The following is a 26,596-nucleotide window of genomic DNA, read 5'->3' on the forward strand; positions in this document are numbered from 1 at the left end:
TCTATATGTAAAACCATTTATTGTATAGTTCAAGATCTGGCAAAAAATAAAATCAGCCCATACTCAGTTACCACTAACTAAAAGTGTTTTTTATTTACTCCTAGATATTCCAATTTTTCCACTGTAAATTTACAGATTCTGAGAGCTACCGTTTCGGCCGGCAAGAAATAGACAGAGATGACTCCCAACGGAGCTAGCTTATTTTTCCAATTAACGAGTAAACAGTCCTCATCACATGGAAAAATAAACTAGCTCCGCTGCTATGCCAAAGCTGGCTTGAAAACTTCATATGAGAAGAATACTAAAAAATCTACATCAACGAAAAGTGTGATAAGATCGTGAAACTAATGATAACAATAACTGTGGAAATATTGTTTAGTGACCCACGACCCAGCTACAGACAAACAACCAAATTACGGCCCAAATTAATTCCGAGAGCCACCTAAGATTCAAACACCTTCACAAAATGAAGCTAAGCGCCACACTTCTGAAGAGAAAATGAGCATATAGATAAAACTGTCCAACATGCTATGCGATCTTCATTTCCTAGCGACGTCTGGCGTCCACGTCTCGCCGCACACTGGTTCGTTTTTTGAACGTACGTGGGTAAACCTGTATACTTATCAATGAAAAGTAATGTATAGCTTTATAGAGAAACAAACCAGCGCGGCGAGCCACGGACACCAGACGTCGCGCGTCGCTAGGAAATCACACCTTTAGTCAGCTGTTTCGGATTGTCACCTTAGTTTCCTAGTCGTTTATGTTGGGTGTTAACGATGTGCGTCTCTCGAAGAATGGCTGAATGGCTAAATGCTGAAGTCTTGTTGGATTGCCCTCCTTTCGGACATGCTAGCAAAATACTTGTTGGTCGTCGTCATATCGGATGTGAACAAATATATTCAACTAAAATGAATTGTAAAAAAAACTCATCAAACTTAAAAATAATTTATCAACATTCAACATGATGATCCTTACACTAACATAACATGAAAAATTACTAAAAATAAAAGTCAAAAAAATATATAACAAATTTTAGACAAATTAAAGTAATATAATGTCCAATCATTTGTTAAAAATACAATATAAAAAAGAACAAATCAAAAGTATCAATAATATAATGCACAAACGCAAGTAAAATATAAATACTGGTAAACTAAATTATAGAAGTTATAGATAGAAAGTTTAGGAAAAAAAACTAATCCTAATTTATAATTCTTACTTTATAAATTAACTGATTTCTTATAAATCTCTTTACTAAATTATAATCTAAACTGAGAGTGCTATCACAACATTCAAACGGCTTTACATTGCCAATAGCACATACATTTTTGACATAAAGTCTACAATGTTTATTATTGTCAGTAAAATCAATTTCATAATGGTAGGAATCATTATCAGAAGATCCAATAAGATTTACAGACCATCTGAATATTTTCTCTGCATAATCATATAAAAAGCATACCTTAAATAATTTAGATAATTTTTTAATAATATAACAATCTGTTATATTTTGCTCAAGACCGGCATCAAATGGAATACCTATAATATCAAATTCTAATAAATGTTCATAATGGTTTTGCTTAATATGGTCGTAAAGTTCGTTAAATGAGAAATGACCGGTACAGTCTTCAAAATCTTTTAATGGACAATCAAATGTGCCAAATATACAAGACACTTCATGTTCTTTAATATACTTTGGTTTAGCAACAAATTTACAATTGGGATATTTACATGGGTATTCCATTTTCATCGCAATATTTTCTAAATTGCGGTTTGGAGCTTGAATAAAATTTCCTTTACATTGAGGGCATTCTTTCATTTTAGGTTGACAAATGTTACATATACCATGCCCACGTTCGCACTGATAAATAGGTGGAATCATATAGTAAAAACATACCGGGCATTCTAACTCAGACAAAAGATCTTTATTTATCTTTGAATTATAACGGAAATTACCAACATCTTGAACTAAGTTTTCTTTAGTGATATCTATATTCGCAACTACGCTAACTGGGTCGTTTAAAGATTCCTTCATAGAGTCCTTTGATATTTTAATTGTTTTTCCAATTCTTTCACTAATAGAAAGTTCTTGTGCATTATTCCCACTTTTAAACAAAACTATATATGCATAATCATCCATTTCATGTTCCGATCGCAAAAAAGATAAAGTGAGGCTAACTATTTTATTTTCTGTATTTCTTTCAATAAGGTATATTTCTTCAGCAAATGGAAATATGTAAGAAACACTGCCATTATTTACAAAATCAACCTCAAACTGATTGTTTTTTAGAATTAAAACAGGATGGTCGTGTTCGAAATGATCTAAAATATCATTTGGGCTGCCCTTCCATTTGCACTTGCAATTTGGATCGTTAGAAATTTTACTGGGACATTGAATAATTCTATAATAACATCTAGTTTCGTGTTTTACTACCTCAGATGGAAATAAATACTCCAAGCATCCAGTAAGTTGATTGATGCAAGGAAACTTTTGATGCTGAATTGCACTATCGTAAATATCATTTCTAATAAAACCATCGCCCAGATTTTGCAGATCATCAGAACATCTTCCACAAAGTGAGCCAAGTGTTGAGTGTGTATATGTCGGGATCACTGAAAGATACTTTTTGCATCGCAAACACGTTAGTTTCAACGTGATATCTTCACTATCTGAAACAAGAATAGACAAATAAATGTAAATTACATTTCTTAAGTTTAAGTTTCTTAAATTTTTAAGGTTTAACAAAACAGACTAGCAAAATTATCCAACAAATTCACAATTGACGAAATTGGCTACTGACGAAAGGAAGATCCCCGTTAGACGGTTTTGCATATTTATTAACACGAATGCCGCCGAACAACGAGGTAAATGTTTCATGTACGGCGGTTGTTGCTAAATATACAGGGTGTTTCAAAAAAACATGTGCCATATCTCGTGGGGAGATTTCTCACGTAAAAATAAGATTTATTTTTCATATCAACATAGGTCCGATTCTGCTTTGTTTCGTAGCTACTCTACAGGGTGTTAAATTCTTAATAATTTTTCGATTTATTATAATTTTCTCCAAGTACTTTTAGTGATTTGAATGAAATTTTGAGGGTAAAAATTACTAAAAGTGCTACATATTTTGGCTATCTGGAATCTGGCTATCACTGGAATATTTTTCAAAGAAGAAACATGGGCGCCACTGACTTTCTTTTGATATCAAAATTGTGTAGGCCGTTTAATGCCAATTAAAAGTTATCTCAATATTTTGTCAAATTCGGCCTCCTTGATGAGATAAACGCAATTTTATTAATCACAATTAATAAAATAAAAATGAAATTAATAAATTATATATTTTAAGTTATTATTAAATATTATTAATGTCGTTATTATTATGAAAACACGAAGTTTTTATTATTTAACTTTAATGATTAACTCAAAAATACATTAATAAATTGGCAACATGCCATCAACTTAACGCCATATTTTTACTACTACTACTGAATAATTAACTAACTACATTATCACGTGACCTCATGTCTGCCATAAATAAAAAATATTAATTTCAGATCATGTAGCGCCATCTAACCAAAGTTGATGGAAAATAATCTTATTGTACTGTGTAGTAAACTGTAATTTAGGATGAAATCTGTTTTCTCCAACACGTCCTCTCAATACAATTATTTTAGCAACAAAGTAACAAAATAAACATATTTCTTTATTTTTACTTAATTCTAGACATACTTAACAAAAGTTTAAAATTTCATGCCTAATGCTGACCTGAACTTTTCAAATTTTATTCTAGGCAAAGGTTTTGTAAATAAATCAGCTATTTGATATTCAGTTTTAACATAAACAATTTTAACAATTCCTTCATCTATTTTCTCTTTTATAAAATTAAACTTAATGTCAAGATGTTTGTAGAATGAATGTAGAATGTAGAATGTTTAGGAGGGGAGTTAATCACCGCGACCTTATAGATCTATTGTGTGTTCCCCTTTCTTGAGTTATAACGAGTTATAACTCATCATACAGTCTCAGAGCTTTAAGAAAAGCCAGTATCTGAGACGGCTCCACAGAGGCCAGCTCTCCATCCTCGACATCAGATGTACCAAGGTTCATGGCACGAATGGTCGTCGTCTCGGCGCACTCAGTGATAAGGTGTTCTGGTGTTTCCCCATTTTCCCCACAAAATCTGCATTCGCCGTTGTTTCTCAGTTTCAGCCTACTGAGGTGTTCGTTGAGGAGACAGTGTCCTGTTAGAAACCCCGTGACAATCCGAAGATTGTTTTTACTTAAATCAAGGAAAACCTTTGATTTTTCTCGGTCATAAGTTCTAAGGAACTTTTTCGTGTGCCTTAGACCGTTGGAGGACACCCATTCCAAGTTACGGATGGAGTCTTCCAGATTCTTCAGTTCCGCTTTCAGTTGGTTCCCGTTTGGAAAACAGAACGGTTCTGGTCCAGTTAGTGGAGTGCTCGCTCCTTTTCTAGCTAGACCATTTGCTTTTTCATTGCCTTCTATCCCTTGGTGAGCAGGCACCCAGAGTACGAGGACTTTATTTTCTTTGCCTAATTTGTTGAGCTTCTCCAGGCATTCTTTGACCAACTTCGAATTGATGGTTACTGAGTTGATCGCGTTAAGTGCTGCTTGACTATCGGATAGGATGGCAATTTCCTGTTTTCGATAGTTCCTATCTAAGATAAATTGTACGCATCTTTCGATAGCGCAAATTTCTGCCTGAAGGATACTGGGGTAGGTGCCCATTGGTTCGGAGTATTCAGTTTTCGGCCCAAATACTCCTATCCCTGTCCCTGCTTTGGTTTTGGAAGCATCCGTATACCACATGATGGTATGGTCTTTTATATGCTGAGTAAGCGTCTTTTTGTTCCTATCCTTTTTATTACTCAATACTACAGTGAGGTGTTTCTCAAAGTTGTAAATTCTTGGTATGTCATCCACTGGGAGTTGGAGAAGTGGAATTTCCTTTTTGAGGGTGTTCCAAGCCCCTGACCTGAAAATTCTCCCAGTACTGTTTCCATCAGTAACCATTCTAATCATTGTCGCATTGGCATAACTACCGACGACAATGTGCAGTGGTGTTAGGTCTAGAATGACCTCCATTGCTGCTGTTGGACATGTTCTCATGGCACCTGTGATGCAGATACATGCCAGTCTCTGTACTTTGCACAGGTTTTGCCTTGCTGTACGTTGCTCTAGTTTTGTATAAAACTGCTCCATAAGTAATTAAATTATCATGGTATACATCCAGCGCAAAATGTTAGAGGCGCAGCCCCACCTATTTCCCGCCAGTCTTCTGCATATCATGAGAGCCTTTGTGGCTTTGCTGGTAATGTTCTTAATATGCCTGTTCCAGAGAAGTTTACTATCCAGAGTTATTCCCAGATATTTCACTTCCTGTGATGACAGTATTTCCTTTCCATCTAGATGGATTCTTTTCAAGTTTTTCAAACTTCGCTTTCTGGTGAATGGCACTACTGCGGTTTTATCTGAGTTAATACTCAGCCCGACAGTCCTGCACTCTCAGCGATGCGGAATCCTCTTTGAATAATATCACACAGGGTGCCTTCATGTTTCCCCCGTGCAATGATGACTATGTCATCTGCGTACCCTATGCAGTGTATTCCCGCTAGAGTTAATTCTTCCAGTAGTTCATCCACTACCAAGCTCCACAGTAGGGGGGAGGTCACTCCACCTTGTGGAGTTCCTTGCGTTGTTTTAACAACTACAGTTTTGGTACCTATCTCAGCCTCTGCTGTTCGTGTTGAGAGCATTTCCCAAAACCAGCGAATTATCGTACTGTTCACCCCTCTTGTTTCAAGAGATCGCTTGACCACCTTTTGAGATATATTGTCAAACGCCCCTGCAATGTCCAAGAAGGCACAAAGTGCTGTTTCTTTGCTATCCAGGCTTGCCTGTATTAGATCAGTTAACTGGTACAGAGCAGTTTCTGTGGATCTGCCCGCTCTATATGCATGCTGACTATCGTGCAGTGGTTTAACCTGTAGATGATTTACTCTAATATGGTTGTCCACTACTTTCTCCATCGTTTTTAATATGAACGATGTGAGACTAATAGGCCTAAATGATTTGGGGTTAGCCCAGTCAGTTTTGCCTATTTTGGGTATGAAGATGACTTTAGCTCTTCTCCAGATGGTTGGTATATGGTCAAGAAGTCGTTTATTATTCTCAGGACTATTGGCTAAGCAAATGGCTGCTCTGTTATCTTCGTATATTTGAATTGGTTCATTAACTTCTAACTTAAAATCAAGCAAAAGTTTGCGTACCCAACAAACCTCTGTTACAGCCAAACTCAATGCTACGTATTCCGACTCTGTAGACGAAATTGATACATTTTGTTGTTTTTTACTGGTCCAAGATATTGTACTATCAAACATTTTAAAAACAAAACCTTTTGTCGACTTTCTATCAGTGGTATCACCACCCCAGTCTGAATCCACATAACCTGTTAAAATATTTCCATTGGGTTTAAAACACAATTTTAACTTAATAGTACCTTGAATATATCTAGGCACTCGTTTTAATGATTTATACAAATTTTCATTGGTTTTTGATTGAAATCTACTCAATATGCTTATACTTTCACATAAATCAGGCCTGGTGGCCAAAGCAGCATACATAATACTACCTATTATTTTTCAACACAATTTTTGCAATTCTACATTATTTTCTTCTGATTGAAATTTTTAGATCTATGTTATTGTCAAGAGGAGTATTAATACTTTTACAATTATCCATCTGAAACCTTTTTAATACATTTTTTAAATAATTCTCCTGACTAAGCTCTGTATAACCTAGTTCTAAATTTTGTTCAATCTGTATACCCAAATATTGAGATATTACACCTAAATTTTTCATTTGAAAATTCTTGTTCAATAGTTTTTTTAAATCAGTTACTTCATATTTATCAGTGCCTAAAATTAACACGTCATCTACATATAACAATAAATAAAGCTTATTTTCTTTACATTTAGAATATAAACAATAGTCATTTTGTGATCTTATAAAATCATTTTGTATCACTAAAGAGTCAAAATTTTTATTCCAACTTTTTGGAGATTTTTTTAAGCCATAAATAGACTTGTTTAGTTTACAGACAAAATCACTATTATTTATGTCGTTACCTGGAAGTGACATGTATACCACCTCCTCAATATCACTATATAGAAATGCTCCACGGACGTCCATCTGGTGTATGAGCTGCTTAATCATGTTTGCTACTACAAGCAACATGCGAAAGGTTGTCAACTTGGCTACAGGAGCGTATATGTCGTATAGCTCGGTGTCGCAGCCTTGTTGGAAGCCACGTGCAACCAATCTCGCTTTAAACTCACGATCACTTTTTTGTTTAAGCACCCACTTACTTTCGATCACTTTTTTATCTGCGGGCCACGGCACTTCCGACCACGTATTGATTTTTTTTAACACTTTCAGCTCTTGATCTACTGCTTCTTGCCACTTCGATGAGTTTTCACTTGATATTCATATGTGATTGCTTGTTCTGTTTCTGTGTAAAAACTTACATCGTAATCTCTCATCCATACTGGTTTTCTTATGTCTCTTTTATTTAATCTTATGTTTTCTTCTTGATTTTCTTCTGAATCTATATTTACATGTTCTTGATTTTTTAGTAGTTCTTAGGGTGTATCACTTTCTGTTTCTTGTTGTAATTTTACTGTTTCTTTATTTTTTAGTGAAACAATGGTTTCTATTTCATTTTCAGGAATAAAAAAAACATCTCTATGTATACCAACTTCATTCTTATCAGGGAAATATATGCGATAGCCTTTTACTGTATTGCTATAGCCTACAAAGATTCTTATCTCACTTTTAGCATATAACTTTGCCCTTTTTTGTTTGGGAATATGTACAGAACATTTTGTGCCAAATTCTCTGAAAAAAGTAATATCAAAGTGACTTTTGAACCATAGTTTATGTGGGGTATCTTTCCTAGTAGAGTTACAACCAACTTTATTTAGAACAAATATTGCTGCATTCAAGGCTTCTGCCCAAAGGTTTTTATTTAAGTTTTTACTGTGTAACATTGTTCTTATGGTTTCGACTAGAGTTCTCATATCTCTTTCAGCACGACCATTTTACTCTGGTGTGTATGGACAAGTTGTCTCGTGTATTATTCCGTTACTGTCTAGCAAGGATTTACATTATATATAGTAGCAGTATATATACATTTTTATTGACATATTCTAAGCCGTTATCTGATCTAAGTTTTCGTATTTGAGAGCCTGTCTGATTTTTCACCATTTTAATAAACTTTTCAAAGTGATCAATAACTTCTGACTTGTATTTTAGGAAAAATACAAATCTATAGTCCAAAAAATCATCGTTAAATAGTAGAAAATATCTTGCTTGCCCCAGTGATGCTACTTCAAAAGGACCACATAGATCGGCATGCATAAGTTCACAAATATTATTGGCTCTAAAGTTACTTACTTGAAATGACAATCTGTGTTGTTTTCTTAGGAGACAATCAGTACAACACGGATTTTCTTGTTCTTTATATTTTATCTCATGTTTCTTTAATGTTTTTCTAACTTGTTCAAAATTTACATGTGCCAATTTTTTATGCCAGTCCGTTAAACTTTCTGTTAAATGACATTCTTCAGTCTCATTTTCAGCTAACACACTTTCTTCTGAGCTTTTGTTTTTGTCATTAAATAATTTTACAATATACAACCCATTCTCTTCTTTATCACCTTTTAAAATTTCTTTTTCATTTTTTGAGACTATGACTTCGTTTTGTTTAAAAAGGACTTCACCTCCATTCTCAACAACTGCATTTACTGAAAGCAAATTTTTGCTTAACTCGGGCACTAATAGTACATTGTTCAATATGTATTTTTCACCTACTATTTGTCCTCTTCCAACAGCTTGCATTTTTTCGTTTTCCTTAGCAACTAATATCTCACTTTTTTTTTATCTACTATGCAATTGAAAATATCTGCATTGTTGGTCATGTGAGAAGTACATCCCGAGTCAACAACAAACTCTTCACATTGACTGGGAAAACAGTGAGACAGTAATGCTACTTTATTATCATTATTTTTAGAATGGTGTGAGTGTGAGTTGGTACCTGATGTTTCACCTTCCCCTTTTCTAAAAAAACAATTTTCTTCTTTATGGTTGGTTTTCTTGCAAATTTTACACATAATCTTATTTTTGGAATGACATTCTTTGGCATAATGTCCTGGTTTTCCACATAAATAACATTTTCTTTCTTGGTTACTGTGCTTTTTATTGATAAATCCTTTTTGTCTTCTGTCTTCAGCCCTAAAGGCTACTGTTTCTTCAATAGCTTCTTTCTGGTTAAACCTTGCCCTCTTCAGCAATTAATCGACAAAACCTAACCGGTGTTGATTCCCATGCTGTGGAGAAATGTTTAAATTGATCAGGCAATGTGGAAAGAATTTTTGACATGAGCATTTCATCATCAATTGTTTGGTTTAGAGTTTTTAAGCGGCAACATAGGTTTTCCATCTTACTGATATGAACGCTCATATCGGTATTTTTTTCATATCTGAAGTTCAAAAATTCTCTCTGGAAAATACCGCATATCTTTTTAAATATTTCATGTGAATTTTCACAATTTAAAATATGCATCATTAATTTTTTATCAAATATTGCTTTTTGTGCCTGAGCATCTTTTTTCCAGTTGTTTCTCTCACTGTCTACAGTTAAATTGTCTAACTTATTAGTACCATCAACCATTTCATATAGGCTACTTGCCTTAAAGAAAATTACAATCTGGAATTTCCATATCTCGAACGATTCACCATCTTTTAATTTGTGTAACAAGGATAAATCATCTGAAGACACCATTTTGCTTCACAACGTTTGCCGGGTAGGTATCACAAAGGTTTTAAGTTTTTACAGTTTTTAGATCACAAAGGTTTTATTTTTTTATGCACAAACGGGTCTGGGTGACTGGGCCCATAACCTGTCGTTATTATTATGAAAACACGAAGTTTTTATTATTTAACTTTAATGATTAACTCAAAAATACATTAATAAATTGGCAACATGCCATCAACTTAACGCCATATTTTTACTACTACTACTGAATAATTAACTAACTACATTATCACCATACATGACCTCATGTCTGTCATAAATAAAAATATTAATTTCAGATCATGTAGCGCCATCTAACCAAAGTTGCAAAATAATCTTATTGTACTGTGTAGTAAACTGTAATTTAGGATGAAATCTGTTTTCTCCAACAATTAATTTTAGTTATTATTACTATTAGTCCAACATACAGCAATTTCAAATAATTATGGTATTAAGATAATTACAAAGAAACTAATTTTTAAAAGTTACTGTTAGACTTGCGACAAAATATCAAGAGACAACTTAATCAGCATTAAACTGTTTACACTATATCGCTAACAAAAGACAAAAAAGGGAGTGACGTACCATTGCGATAAAAAAAAGTAGTACAAGAATTAGTAATCCCAGATAGAACTCCTGGTCTATAAGGATATCGAGAAGTGGATATCGTCGTCATTATGAAAATAATACAATTATGCCACCTAACTTTTTAGGCGTTACCATGAATTTGGTAATAATTGGTAGGTATAGGTGGCGAAATAAAAGTATAGAAAATTTACCTACCTTTTAAAAATACGATTTTATTATAGACCAGGAGATTAAATCATATTTTGTTGTACTACTTTTTTTTTATCGCAATGGTACATGCTTTTTTAGAAAAATATTCCAGTGATAACCCATATGCACGTCGCTGGTGAATATGGCGACACTTTTTTAGCCTAAGCCCACGACCACACAGAAAGCGTTTTTTGCTTTTTTCGCGTGTTAAGAGTTGTTGAGACCGTTTCGATTTGTGTCCATTAAAAACACGCAAAAGAAGCGGCAGGTCTCCAGTTTCTATCAAGCTGTCGATTAGTAACGAGAAAGCTCTTGGAGTTCCCGGCCCGTTCATCAATCAATCCTTAAAGAAAGAGATAGGCGAGATCGGCGCGGTTAGCGTTGAAAAGACGAAGATGAGATATGCTCGAACGTTGAACGGGCTGGATATTCGACGACAAACGCAATCTACTGCTAGTGCCAGTGGTGTGTGTAAAAATAATTATTATTATTTGCCATTTATTTTAGGAATTTTAGTGTATTTGTGTATAGATTTTTTATGTTGTAGTTTTGTGGTTACCTACTTGAGTGTTATGATTATAATATAATATAATAAACAATTATAATTATATAATAGACTAGTAAATATATTACTAATAATTGCTGACGGAATTTTAGGACATGAGTTATTAAATTTTTTGAAATGAAAGTTTTTTACGAGTGCTGGGAGCAAAAATTCAAGGCCGTGACATACGAGCTAGCATACGAGACGGCGCGGCGCGGCGGCGGGGTAACGAAAAGTGATAACGGCTTAAAAATACGTGTTCACGTAACGTGTATTTGTGACCTGCAGTCCACGTGTTTATCAAAAATATTGATATTTTAGTACAAATTTTGTAAAAGTGAATCAAATTATTACGTGTAAAAAACTTTTGTTACGTGTAAAATAACAATTTGTTACACGTAAAAACCTATTTTTTACGCGTATAAAACCATTTGTTACCCGTAAAAAAACTATTTTATCCGCGTATAAGGCTATTTGTTACTCGTAAAAAAAACATTTTTTACACCTATAAAAATATTTGTTACTCGCAAAAAACGCAAAAAACTGTTTGTTACGCCGTAAAAACACATTTTTTACACATAAAAAAAAATATTTTTAAGCGTATTTTTTTTTAATTTATTACTTTTACCAACATATGTCCTTCACATTCCTTCAATTTAATAGAATCTTCCTAAACAGTAGATGTTCTCTATAAAAATGTTTTTAGATAATACCCTAAAATGAAAAAAATGCATACTATTTAATTTTTTAAAGTAATATTAGATATTACGTCCGCTTATGACGGGGTCTCATCTTAGAAATCCCTAAAGACGCTACAGAAAACAAAGTGATTTGTTTTCATTTACATCTTTTGCGAGACACTCTCTCATGCTCATATATAATCCTGTTATTTTGTTTTAGTCGCAAAATACGCTTTACGCAAAAATCGCTTTCTGTGTGGCCTTGGGCTTAAAATATGTCGCATCTATAGTAATTTTTACCCTCAAAATTTCATTCGAAACGCTAACAGTACTTGGAAGAAAATTACAATAAATCGCAAAAAATATTAAGACACCCCGTAGCTAGGAAATAAAGCAGAATCGGAACTACCGGGTGCGTCTCAAAAGTGGCTCACCCCTTCAACTTTTATTTTTTCAAATAAAAAAAATGAGATTTGGTATTGTTACGTTTTTCGTCGGTTCCGTGTGGATAGATAGTCACAACTTATTTAAACACAATTTATTTAACACTAATTAACAAAAACAATAACGATAAAAGACTTAAAGAACTATTTACAAACGATTTATAACTATTTATCTAGAAAGAATTTATTTTGAATTTTAGCGCGTTAACTGTACTCATCTATTTATGTTTGTCTTCTTTAGGCCCCAGCCGGTTTACATACCCACAGCTAAGAGTTCTCGAATAGCCGAGATTTGTCCATTCGTCCTTGAACGGCGCCAAGCGTATTAAGGTTGTCGCCCACTAGAACGCGGCGCGGCGCGGCGCTGTGAAGAGATTTTTTTCCGGCTGCGAAGGGACTGCGCCCACTATTGCGCGCTTTTGAAACGCGGAAACGCTATTTAGTTAGTCGAAGTGTTTTTTACTTACTGTAGTTTAGTTTTTAAAGCAATGAGTTCAAGTACGAACGAAAGCGTATTTTTTGTGCTCTTCTAATAGAGAAAGAGGAAGAGCAGGTGAAGAAGAAAAGGAAAGTTTGGACTCATAAGATTAACAAAAAAAGAAAGAAGTTTGGAGAATTTTACCATCTTTTTCCTTATTTAGACAAGAGCATTTTTTTCAGTATTACAAAATGTAAAGGAAACATTTTACGAACTGCTCAATTAAGGGTTTTAGAAGCATAACACCGGGTATCTCTACTCATCATATTTTTTCAGAAGAGACAAATTACTAATGATGCAATAATGAATCGCTTATAGCTGACGACTTTTGATAATTCTTATTTATTCTGATGTGTATATTAGCCTTAACTAATATATATTCTTATATTAGTTATGTGATGAAAAAACCCTAATCTTTTTTATATATTTAGGTAATTAGAATTTAAAAATTGGAGATTGTCACTTTTCTCCAAAAGTGGAGATTGCCGGTTTTGTTTCTACACCCCTCAATTATATTAAATCTTTGATAGAAAAACGCACACTGCAACGCGCCGAAACGCGGGAGACAGAAAAAAGTTGCTAGAGAAGTCTTCCGACTTCTTGACGGAAATTCCGCGGCGCGCTTCGACCCTGCGCGCTCTAATGTGCGTTGCTCCATTTAAATACATGGCAAGCAGACAAAAGAATTTCCCACATGGCGCCGCGCCGCGTCGCGCCTCGGTCTAGTGGGCGACAACCTTTAGTCAGCTTAGACCGGGTTCACACGGGTCCGCAACAGTATGTTAGTATATGACATAAATTAGGACTTATTGACGTATTCAGTTGTTTTTGATCACTTCCTGTTTCACCGGAAATGACTACAACTTTTGATTTTTAAATAGTACCATCGGTATTTTTTTACTTTATTCGATAGAAAATAGCATTCTGAATAGAATGACATATCATATGTCAACTTTTGACATTCTCGCTTAATAAAAAATCGTATTTTAAAATTCAATCTAGAGTGTCCTGGCCCTATTAAAAACACTAATTCTTAATCAAGGAGCCTTGGAAAATAGATATGATCGTCTAATGTTTTTAGTGTCTTGTCCTGGCCAGTTAGAAAATGCCCAAATAGTATTTTTAATCACATCTCATTTTTTTCAAACGGAACGAAGGTGACTCATCAGCATATTTAGAAAAAAAAATCAAAAATTTGGTACCAATCGCTTGGTATTTCGAATCAAGTTATTCTTATGAACCGCATTTTACAATTTCAAATAAACTATATATGCGACGAAAATGTCAAAAGTTGACATATGATATGTCATTCTATTCAGAGTGCCATTTTCTATCCAATAAAATAAAAAAATATCGAGGGGGCATTTAAGTCAAAAGTTGTAGTCATTTCCGGTGAAACAGGAAGGTATCGAAAACAATTGAATACGTCAATCAAAAAGTGCTTACGTACCAAATCTCGTTTTTTAATCGATTGTCAGTTCTAAGGTAATTTGACGCCATTATTTAGGATCATATGGTATGTGTGTATTTATCATTAACCTTCCTATTTTGTATTTATTAATAAAAAATGTTTTTAACTTAATTTTTTTATTAGATAATATAGATATGAGTGCAACAATTTAAAGATTTGTACCGGAGCGGAAGGTCAAAAGTCTAACGACGGCCCTGATATCATATGTCAACTTTTGACATTTTCGCATATGGTTTATTTGAAATTGTAACATGCGGTTCATACTTCATACCGACAATTTAACTCGAAATACCAAGTGTGTGGTACCAAATTATTCGTAAAAAAGTACTTTATCCAAATATGCTAATGAGCCACTCTTGTTCCTTTTGAAAAAATTGAGATATGACTAAAAATACGATTTGGGCATCTTCTAACGTGTCAGGACAAGACACGAAAAACATTAGACGGTCAAATCTATTTTTCTAAGGTTCTTTATTAATAATATTAGTGTTTTTCACACAGGCATGACACTCTAGATTAAAAATAAAAAAAAATTTAAAATACGATTTTTTGTTTTAAGCGAAAGTCTGCGGCGGTGTCATTTAAAAATCCAAAGTTGTGATTATTTTGCTGTGAAACAGGAAATGACCAAAAACAATTGAATACGTCAATAAATCCTAATTTATGTTATATACTAAGATACTAAATCTCGTTTTTTGTATTTGAAAAAATAAAAAAAGTTATAGGGGTGAGCCACTTTTGAGACGCACCCGGTATATATAGGGTGGCGCACCTCATTCGCCTCGGTTGTTTATACGAAAACGGAAAGATATAGAAACAACATTTTTTATAGGTATATATAGAGAGGCAATGTGCATAATTTAAAATTATTTTCGAATGTACAGGGTGTGTCAGAACTAAGATCCATACCAAAGTTATATTTTTTCTTATGGAACACCCGGTATTTTATTTCATTTTTGGATTCTTGGGCATAAAATAAGGCATTTAGTTTTTGAGATATTTAAAGATATTTAAATATGCATGCTATAATAAAAAAGTTTGTCAACACCCCGTACATTACTTTCCAGAGTTAATTTTTGTGCTGACTTTGAAGCCAGAGAAATAAACTATACTAAAAAATTTTATTGCTTCCTTAAATGTATACAGGGGTATCAAAAATTGCGGGTCAATTTTAAATGTTTATTTTACATAAAAACTTCGTTATTTCAAATACAACACATTATGTATTTTTTTAAATAAGTCGAAGCAGATTTAAATGCTCTTTCAAACTATATTAGAGTTTGCTATACCTATCTGGCTCAAATTTTGAATAAAAAGCGATTTATAATAGCCATAAAATGACAATCAAGATGGCTAGTGATGCCATGGCAATTTGCTAGTGACATTTAGTAGCTATTTTTAAAATTGACATTAATTTATGGACTTTATTTAAATTTATAACAGTTTACTTTTTATTTATTTTACCTGCAATAGTTTAATAAGTAAGTATTTATTATTTCATCAAGAAAAATAAAGAAGTAGTTCTTTGATTTATATTACGATGACTTGTAGATATATTGGATTTTCTATAAAAGAACCAATTAAGACAAATTCATTTTCTTCGCTTCGAACGGCAGGTTTCTGCCTAATAGGCTTTTCATATACCACACTATCAGCTCTGCGAAATACGAAAAGTAGTTTTTCATAGGAACACTTGTCAAGAAAATTCCTATTTGGATATTTTTGAAACCCTCCAAAAAAATATTACACAGAGAGAAAGATTTAATTTATATAAGTGGGAGATATTTTTGATAATTAAATAATTTAATTCGTATCGGGCAATTAAATATGTAATTGAAGGAATTCAATTATTTAATTGGTAAATTTAATTGGTTAAAGAAAATCATATTTGCTATAAGTAATATTTTACAATACAGAAAAAAACATGATTTAATTCCCTTAATAATAGTTTATTTGTTTCAGTATTATATTATGATATCTATAATTAATGACTGTCAACAAAAATATCTTAACTTAATTGTGATAAGTAAATTATAATTTAGAATAGAAAGGTATATATTATTCCCAAATTTAATAAGATTTTTAAAACATATATATTTTATCCGTAACAGTAAACTTTAATTACGAGAAGCATACTAGTTTTGTAACTAAAATAATTTTTTATTTGCCTAAAAACAAAATTTTTTATATGCAGAATTAAGATTTAATTATTGTAAAAATTTGTTCAATATGCTATAGGGCACTTGACTTGAAGTATAATCGATTCTCTTGATTCAGCAACACTGGGTTTCCACTTTGTTAACTTCATTGACTTATTACATAATATGATAACGAACATAATAGATAAGTCTGAATAACGGTTCGTGAATCTGAAATTTGGAAAAAGATTATGTCCATCTGGGTTAGAGCATATTTATATGCTTTTGAAATTTAACATACCTTGTGATAATTCGCCTTGTAACAGGTCAACTAAAAACTCATTGTCCGTGTTGACACAAGTCTTTTTCTTCAGCTCCAAAGCTGCGTCAAACAGAGCAGAGAATTTCCTAAAATGATTATTTTCTTTTTCTGGATATTCGGATATTCTATCTCAAAATCTTTTTCAATCTGAAAATTAAAGCGTTTGGTATTAGAAAGAAAATCACAGTGGTAATAAAGTAATAATAATAATAACAAAAAGGGCTTACTAGGATATATCCAAAATGATACTTCAAAATAGGTCATTCGTTTAAAATACTGGACACCGTCTGAAAGGCCAACTGAGTACGTCTGAAACTATTGGTTTCGATGCAGTGCTTGAGAACGTCCTCAAACGGCTCGGAATAATGTTCGAGCCAAATTTTGGGAACTTAGAGCTACTTCAGATATTTGATCTAAAAAAAACATGAATATATAACGTGTGATAGTTTTTACAGAATAGTCCTAACCTTCGCCCGAAGTACTAATTTCATCACCGCAACTATCGGTTCTGGATTCCATTTTAGGAAGTACTCCTGCTTCTCTTAAAATGGCCAATTCGTTCTACAATTCACGGACTACCAAGAAATAGACGAACGCCAGTAATATTTTAATTCTAGGAGGCATGATTTAATTGCCACAAGTAAACTTTAATTTCTAGAATTACATAATTAATTTTATTCTTCCAATAAAATTATAATTATTAATATTTTTCTTTTCATTATTATGAAAAATGTAATTTAATTGGCGGAATAAAATTTTGGTAAAAATGTTTAATTCTTTGGGTTTTTTATAAACTTAGCAAAGTTTTAGTTGAATAAACAATAATTTTATTGCTGTTACAATACATTTTTCAATTAAATAATTTAGTTACATTAATTAAGTAGAAAAATTAATTAATTTTAGAGCAAATATGCTTTTCTTATTCGAATTCACATTTTCTGTTTTGAATTAAATTATTTTTAAGAAAATTAAATAAACTGATTTAATACACACGAATAATTTATTTCTCTCTGTGTATAAACCCTTCAGGCCTTCAGGCCAATAAGCAATTGTCCTTACAAAATACAATCACTATAGTCCGTCCAACGACAAAATCCTTGACAGTGATAGATGTGTCTGTCATTTTAATTTCAAAGTAGTTTATTTTATTTTACAAAGAAATAAGTTGGTACAATTGGAACGCATAATTAATATATTTAAATTTTGAGTGACAAGTGATTTCTTCAAAATATTGTGAACAAAAACTGTATAAAACTGAAAAAATCTAATTTTGGTTAAATTTATTTTTTTTCTGCAGTATTAAAATGTATTATTTACCTATCGTGTGATGTTATTTTACAGATACTCCAGTTTTTGGTACCATATACGAGATGGTATACAACTTTATTTGTGCCTAATACAACCCTCTGGCCATAGTCTCTGGCGGTCTCTGTGCACCGAATATTAACTGTAAACTATGGTCTGGGTCAACACTTAATTTTCCCTCGAGTTTTCCTCCACTTAATTTTAAAAAACACAAAACACAAGTAACAACATAGTCCAAAATGCAAAATGCAAAACATTTATCATTTCTATTTGACATAATTTGGCACAAAATTGTAACAAGAGTTTGGCAATTCTCAAAAATCTTAAGTCGAGTTTATATATACGCATAAGCGTCCGTTTGTCGTTCATCGTTGCGTGAAACCAATAATATGGAAATATGATCTGTCATTTTTTAAATAAACCAATAAAACTGGTTAAAAACAAGAAGACACGACGCATGACGTATTTATTTATAAAGCCATCCATAGTTAACTTAAAAAATATTAGAAACTTTTTTTAGTGAACTAAATGGATTGGAAGTCATCTGCTTTTTTTCTGTCATCGTCTATCGAGATCTTACCTGAGAAAAAAAAATTGCCATGGCGACACCAGGCATCTTGATTACAATTTTATTGAAAAATCGCGTTTTATTCAAAATCTAAGCCAGATAGGTATAGGAAACTCTAATATAGTTTGAAAGATCATTTAAATCTGCTTCGACTTATTTAAAAAAATACATAGTGTTGTATTTGAAATAACAAAGTTTTTATGTAAAATAAATATTTAAAATAGACTAGCAATTTTTGATACCTCTGTATACATTTAAGGAAGGAATCAAAATTTATACTAAGTTTTCTGGCTTGAAAGTCAGCAGCAGAATTAATTCTCAAAAGTAATGTACAAGGTGTTGACAAACTTTTTTATTATACCATGCTTATTTAAATATCTTTAAATATCTCAAAAACCAAAGCTTTTAAACATATTAAACCCTTATAATAAATGCCTTATTTTACGTCAAAGAATCCAAAAATGAAATAAAATACCGGGTGTTTCATAAGAAAAAATATAACTTTGGTATGGATCTTAGTTCTGACACACCCTGTACATTTCGAAATAATTTTAAATTATGCAAATTGCCTTCCCACATATACCCACAAAATATTTTGTTTCTACATCTTTCCGTTTTCGTATAATCAACCGAGGGGAATGAAGTGCGCCACCCTGTATAGGGTGTTCCATTTAAAAAAAAACGAAAGAAAATATATTATAGAATGTTTGGCATGGAATTTCAACACCCTCTATAACTAAAGATTATGATATTTATTATTTATAATAAAATAAGTACAGACTAACTACTTATAGTTTGCTTCTAGTAAGTACGTAGTATAGTCACAGGTATAGTTTCGATTTCAGGTCACAGGTCGCATCATCATTTATACAGGGTGGGGCCTCTCATACAAATACATAATATATAGGTTTATTCAGAGCATTTTTTTTTAAATATAGAAAGTTATACTCGTATCCCAAAAAAAAGTTAGTTGTGTTTTTTGTAATGGAACTCTCTATATATTAATTTATTTTCGGATTCTATGAGAAAAATCAAGGGTAGTTTCATTAGAGAAGTATATGACGAAAATGTAAAGTTTTTGGTATATTTAATATTTTCTAAAAACGAAGAACAAATTTTTAATTTCAATAGCTACCTAAATTGGAATTTACCCGTTACAGCCTAATATATAGGTTAAAATAACTATAGTACTTTAAATCAAATTAAAACTTGATCCAAAAAGTTATACAGGGTGATACAAAATTAATATCGAACATACATATACAGGGTGGGTCAATGGAAACTTTCCACCCCAATTTTTCTCGTTTGAAATTAAAATTTGGAAAAACGCTCGGACACGTCGATTTAGTTTTCGAGGGGGAAATAAAAATATCATAAAATCACTTTCACACCTACAAACCCCAAAGCGGGGACGGCGCCACCCCTATATTCTTAAATGGAAAGGGGGGTCGAGTGATACCTCATGTGAAAGGTCTTTCAATTCCCTTTCTAATGATATAAGATATCATGTACTTTCGTTCAGTAATTTTAGAGATTTATTGATTTAAAGTAGATTTTAATTTATCAGCTAAGTAGTAAAGTGGTGAAAAAATCCGAGTGTCCGAGCGTTTTTCCAAATTTTAATTTTAAACAAGAAAAATTGGGGTGGAAAGTTTCCATTGACCCACCCTGCATATACAGGGTGTCCCAGAAATGAGTGCAGATATTTTAACTGGTAGTATAGTTCAACCCCAGAAACACGCCTATGAGGTTTTTTTTGCGAAAAAAGAATGTTGAAAATTTTATTTTTTTCTTGACATTTTCCGGAAAATGTTGAAAAACTTTTGAGTGCCACTGTTCACTCCCCGGGAAATTCGTTTAGCGGGCATAGAGAGTGTCGGAGAGAATACAACGTTGCCACCTCCTACCATACCCACATTCTGCATGTTTATCTATAAATTCAATTATTTTTAGTTGCTACAGAAAAAAATACGAAAATTAATTTTATTCATATTAGTGTAGATTGCTCTACTTATTTTAGAGAAACGCGCAATATTTTAAATACCTTTTACAGTGGAGTAAACTGAAAAAATAAATCATAACAATTATAGCTTCTTTTTTGCCATATTAGGAAATATTTTCAATCGTTTCAATAAACAATTATAACCTCTTTACTTCTTGGTTTGTCGCTGTTAACTGACTTTGCCAGTTCTTCGCCATTCCGCTCTATTGAGAGCTGCCTCTTCCCACTCATTCTAAGCTTGTTAATTCCCTTTAATGAATCAAGTTTTCGTGAAAATATCGCTTGGTGTCCCCACCCGGCCTCCTCTCTTACCGTCTACAAGCTCACCGTAAAGCAGAGATTTTTTTTGGTATGCGGTTTTCTTGCATTCTGCATGCGTGACCAGCCATCTTAAGCGAGACTTCTTGTAATCCTTGACTTCAATACTCTCGCAGTTAGCTTTTTTCAAGGACCGATACGTTCAGAGACATGATGGAACCATTTTATTCTTAAGAGTTGTCTAAGATGTCTCTCTAGCAACTTGTTTAATGCGTTCATGCCAATCGGCGGTACAGTACCCAGGTTTCGCTTCCATATAACATGGTGGAATTATTATTGCTCCGGTACACTGCAAGTTTCGTTTTTTGTGCTCAAGTCATGATTGTAGAAACCCTGTCTTTTAATTTCCAGGAATGCTCTTGAGGCGCTGCTAATCCTGTGCTGAATTTCAGAGTCGATATTGGCCTTTTCCGCAATCAAACTGCCGAGGTGAATTTGAATTCCGCTACATATTCCAACAGATCATCTCCGATTTTTATAGCATTGTTGTGATCTTCAGGGGGAGTGCACATAATTTTAGTTTTATCGATGTTCAGCTTAAGTCCCAAGGCCTCGTACGCCCATGTATATGTGTTCAAAATTTCTTGCAATTGCTGTAACGTATTTGCAACTAAAGCACAGTCATCAGCGTATTGAAGTTCTGTGATAAATTTTGTACGTGTTTTTGCCCTGAGTCTTTTTATGTTGAACCTATCTTCTGCAGCTTGCTGTCCACTATAATGGAGGGCGCTGACATGAATATATTGAATAGGAGAGGCGCTAAGACACATCCCTACATAACGCCTGTGTTTGTTAGGAAGGGATCGCTCAGTGATCCATGATATGACACTCTTGATTTGTTGTTGTTATGGAGGCTTTTACACACTGTAAGAATTTGAGGGGGGTACTCCGAACTTTTTCATATAATTGCCCAAAGTGCATCTCTGTTCACAGAGTCAAAGAAGAGGCTTTGTTAGATCGATGAATGCAACGTAAAAGTTTGGAGCTGCTCTTTTACTTTTTCCCTGTAGTTACCGGATGGAGAATATGGAATCGACAAGTACCGCGGTTGGTGCGAAAAACCCGTTTGCGATTCTGGGAGGATTTTTTCTATATGTGGGTTACCCGCAGGCGGTTTGACATAATTTTTGCAAGAATTTTCCTCCGATAGCCAGTAAGTGAAATTCCTCGGTAGTTTCCGCAGTCTGATGCACTTCCTTTGTTCTTAAATATATTCACTATATTCGCGTTGCATAAGTCCTGAGGTACACCTCTCCATCATCGAAGAGGCCTTAAGATGCCCATTAAGTTCTTTACTTGCACAATTATAGATTTCCGCCGGAATCGTGTCACATCCAACTGATTTGTTGTTTTTAAGCTGTTTTATGGAGTCCTTTATTTCCTGTTCTGTTATTGGAATGTCTAATACATTGAGGCTGTTATACTGAGGTATTATAGTACGAGTGCTTCCATATTGGGGTTGTTTTTCTTGATTAAGGATATGGCTGTAATGCTTTTTCCATCGGTTTCTGATTTGCTCTTCCTCTTTTAGAAGTTCGCCATTTTGTGCCATGATTGGGCATCTTGTCTTCTTAGTTGGACCGTATACTTCTTTTACAGCCTCGAAGAATTTACGATAGTCGTGATGCGTGACATACTCCTGAATCTGACTGGCTTTTTGCGACCACAAGTTATCCTTTAGTTGGCGCAGGTTTCTTCGGAGCGTGTTGTTGGCTGCCTTGCAAGAGTTGTCTGCTAGTCTTGGATTGTGTGGATTTGCAGTGACGGCTTGATGTGCTCTATGCTTTTGTTCCAACAAAGCCTGTATATGCGGTTGATTTTCGTTAAACCAGTCTGGTTGTTTCTTTTTGTTGGATTTTCCCAGTACTGCTTCGCTGGTTTTGTGAATCGCATCTCTCAGTTGTGTCCAGCCTTGTTCAGCATCCACGATTGAGATTGAAGTTATCGGTGGAATTGATTCTTTGATGGCTTCCCGGAAGGCGTCGGCGGTATCGTTGTTCTCTAGACCCCGTACGTTCAATCTGGTCATGTAGCTTTGCTTTTTACAGTGTGGATGTTTGGGTTTTAACTGGATTTTCATTTTTGAGATTAAAAGGTGGTCAGTGCCACATTCGGCATCTACTCTGACTTTTATGAGACTGACATCTTTTAAGTGCGTCCTTCGAACGATTACGTGGTCCAATTGGTGACATTGGCCTGATCTCGGATGTTTCCAGGTACCTTTAAACTTGTCCTTCAGCATGAACCACATATTGGTGATGCAAAGATTATACTCTGTGCATGTTGTTAATAAGCGTTCACCATTGCTATTTGCGTTTCCCATTCCATGTTTTCCCAGTACGTCAGGCCATATTTCCTGTTGTTTGCCGACACGGGCATTAAAGTCACCTAGCAAAATGATTCGTTCATGCTTTGGAATTTGTTGGAGTATATTTTGCAGAGCTTGGTAAAATTTATCCTTATCCTCAATTTTAGCGTCTAGGGTAGAAGCGTAGGCACTTATGATGTTGACGTAAGTTTTGTCTGATATGGGGTACCTTAGGGTCATAAGACGTTCGGAGACACCAATAGGTACTTCTGTTAATTTGGTGGCGATTTCGTTTTTGATTGCAATGCCTACGCCATGAATTCTCCTGTGTGTTGCGGGATGACCCTTCCAAAAGAAGGTATAATGCTCCTCAGTGAGACTACCTTCATCCGCAAAGCGGGTTTCGCTAAGAGCGGCAACATCTATATTTAGTCGGTGGAGTTCCTGTGAGACCAGTGCTGTTCTTCTCTCTGGTCGATTGGAGTTTGTCCTGTCCAGTAGAGTGCGGACATTCCACGCCGCAAACGTGAAACATTGACGATGTTTAGTTCTCCGATGATACGCTCGAGTAGGCACCCCCTCCCGGAGATCCTATCGAGGGGGTATTTTACCTCCGGACGATGATTTTGTTCTACTCGAATGTTCCATCTTTGATGAGTGTAAGCTGCGTAAAAAGGTTAAACTGTGACGGGTACGCTGCCGCACAGTTTGGCTGCAACTGTAGCACGGGATGGCTATGGCACAGTGAGGACTGCGACGATAGTTCCCTTGTGCTACGCTCTCGGCCGGCTAGGAGTAGTTTACTACTCCTCTTCCCCAGAAAGGTGGTAGGTCTGAGGGTTCTATATTGATATACCGCCTATACTCGGTCGTCAGAGCCTCGTTTGTTTAAACAGGGTGCACCATGTGAAGGTGAGGTTGACTTTTGGGTAAGCTAGGCTATATGTAGCGCTTCAATACCCCTTGCACCCCAATATCGAACATACGTCACGTTTAAAAGCAATTTACTCTTTTATTTTAAACGAAACAGCTATAGTAAACGCCACGAATGTTTGGGAGTGATTCATCGGTCGCTACCATGTGAACTAATCTATTCAAGGTCACATAAAACTTAATTCCAGTGCCGTGGTGTTTCAAGTCATATAATAATCAATATATAATCTGTTAAAATTTGTTGTTTTAACTGTCAAAATCTTGTCAAAACATATATTTGGTTATAAATATAAAATGGAATGCCCCATTGGTCGCACTGCAAGCACACCAATGGATTGACGCACAAAAACGAATCAATGAAAGAAACGCGATATAGTATCGTCTTTGTCAATCACGCTAACATCTTAGAATAAGTAGGAGAAGCGCAGGCAGATGGTTAGACCGGGCCTTTAAAAACCTAGGTCTGCGGTAAAAATTTACGTTTTTAATGTAAAAATGATAGCGCGCGTGTCGATTCTAACTTCATAAAGCGATGAATCACTCCCAAACATTCGTGGCGTTTACTCTAGAATATTATACTGATATTCAATAGGACCATTTTACTCTAGAATATTATACTGATATTCAATTGGACCACGTAATCGTCGGACCATTAAGGTTGCCTACGCCCCAAATAAATATGTTCCTAGACATTTTCATTTGTATGATTTAGTCTCAGTAGATCTTTATTATTTAATAAAATCTAGGGGGTTGTGATATGTCTGACGTTACCTCAACATAGCTGTCAAATTAGTTCAACTATAACAACTAGTTATCATTTTGTGTTAATTAAAAAAAAATCTCAGAAATCTGCCGAAAATGGAAACTTATCCTACGTCAGAGAGAACTGATATGATTCCATTAATTGCTGACTGCCAGTGTGCATTCACCAATTAATAGAATGCATTTAACTTCAGATTTATCTAGTCTGGACTTTTTTTAGGAGATATGTTAAATATGCTTTACAAAACTCGATCTACTATTGTTGACAACGTGAGAGAAATGATTGTGGCTGCTATTCGAAGTAGAATTCCATATACCTCTTAACAATTATTTGCAAGAGAATCACCTGCAGTGAACAGGAAAGGAAACATATTGAGCTTTATATTTCAGGTAGCTAATTTTTATTTCATAATTATATATTCAGGTGCCCGGTGGCGTAGAGGTACAGGCTCTCATCTACCAATCTCAAGGTGGGTTCGAATCCCACACCCGGCATTTCATAAGCCGACTATTTTTATTAAAATGAAAATAGTTTGGGTACCTAGGTCGACTAGGTAGGCGGTTGAAGCGTAGTGCTAGCCACATTATCTTCCTTGTATACCGAACGGCTCTAGTGTGGCAAGCTGTACCTTGCTACGCCCAAGGCGTTAAACGCTATATACGGGAGCTATTATTATATTAATTATATATTCATATCTAGTTTTAATTCTGGAATAATTAAAATATGTTTTCAACGTATATCTTTTTATTTCCGTTGGATATTTTACTCTGCATCCTTTAATTTTTGTTAGATTAACGAAAGGTATATCACCGCCACCTGGATTTTATCAAATAATAAAGATCTACTGACGTCAAATCACAAATATGAAAATATCTAGGAAAATATTTGTCTAAAGGGTAGGCAACCTTAATTTACAACCATAAGTTCCATTTAAAATATAGGAGCAACTCGCTTTCAGAAATTACAAATGTTCAATATTAATTCTGTCTCACCCTGTATAATTTTTGGAGTCAAATGTTAATTTGGTTTAACATACAATGGTTATTTTAACTAAATATACAGCTATACAGGGTAAATTACAATTTCGGTAGCTCTTATTGAAATTTAAAGTTTAGTCTCCGTTTTCGCAAAATGTGAAATATGTAAAAACCTTACATTTTGATCATATACCTACTTCTCTAATAAAACTGACCTTGATTTTTCTCCTAGAATCAATTAATATAGGTATAAGGTGTTCTATTACAAAAAACTCAATTTTGATATGTAATTTTTTTGGGGACACCCTGTATAACTCTCTATATTTTAAAAAATGCTAAATTAACCTACCTACATATGCTCCCAAAATTCCATTTCTATATAAACTACCGTTCTCTTTGAAGCCCCCGCGTCGTATTGGAGAGTGCCTATTTTTAATATTTTTTGAAGGGCTAAAAAATATATATTTTTTCATTTATTTATTTATCTCCAAAATTATAAAAACAAACTTAATAACTTAGTTATGTAAAGTGATTAAGAAGGAAGCCAAAAATGCAATAATATACATGCTATTTCATTTCAAAAAGAGCACCCCGATCATACTTTTTTGAACCATTCTGTAGAAGTTAAAATATTTTCCTAAAATTTCCCCTAGTAGGTACATACTTTAGGTATGTATGCAGTTAAACAAAAT

At 34.0% G+C, this 26,596-nt stretch overlaps 1 protein-coding gene across 7 annotated transcripts in view; it reads right to left on the bottom strand.

The window, feature by feature from the left end:
• Positions 1–931: 931 nt before the first annotated feature.
• Positions 932–26,596, bottom strand: part of LOC115891340 — a 31,485-nt gene continuing 5,820 nt past the window's right edge. For 2 of the 7 annotated variants that reach the window (XM_030911788.1, XM_030911789.1), the window contains exon 2: positions 932–2,670. In XM_030911788.1, the coding sequence (XP_030767648.1) occupies positions 1,202–2,670 (1,469 nt within the window). In that variant the 3' untranslated portion in view covers positions 932–1,201. Of the gene's footprint in view, positions 2,671–16,274; positions 16,640–16,709; positions 16,878–16,957; positions 17,144–17,197; positions 17,385–26,253; positions 26,355–26,596 lie in introns of those variants that run through there. The other 5 variants (XR_004051813.1, XR_004051814.1, XR_004051815.1 and 2 more) reach the window with 5 other exon arrangements.

Source organism: Sitophilus oryzae, unplaced genomic scaffold (genome assembly GCF_002938485.1).
Source record: "Sitophilus oryzae breed Bouriz unplaced genomic scaffold, Soryzae_2.0 scaffold_980_pilon_pilon, whole genome shotgun sequence".
In the NCBI taxonomy this organism is placed as follows: Eukaryota; Metazoa; Arthropoda; class Insecta; order Coleoptera; family Curculionidae; genus Sitophilus; species Sitophilus oryzae.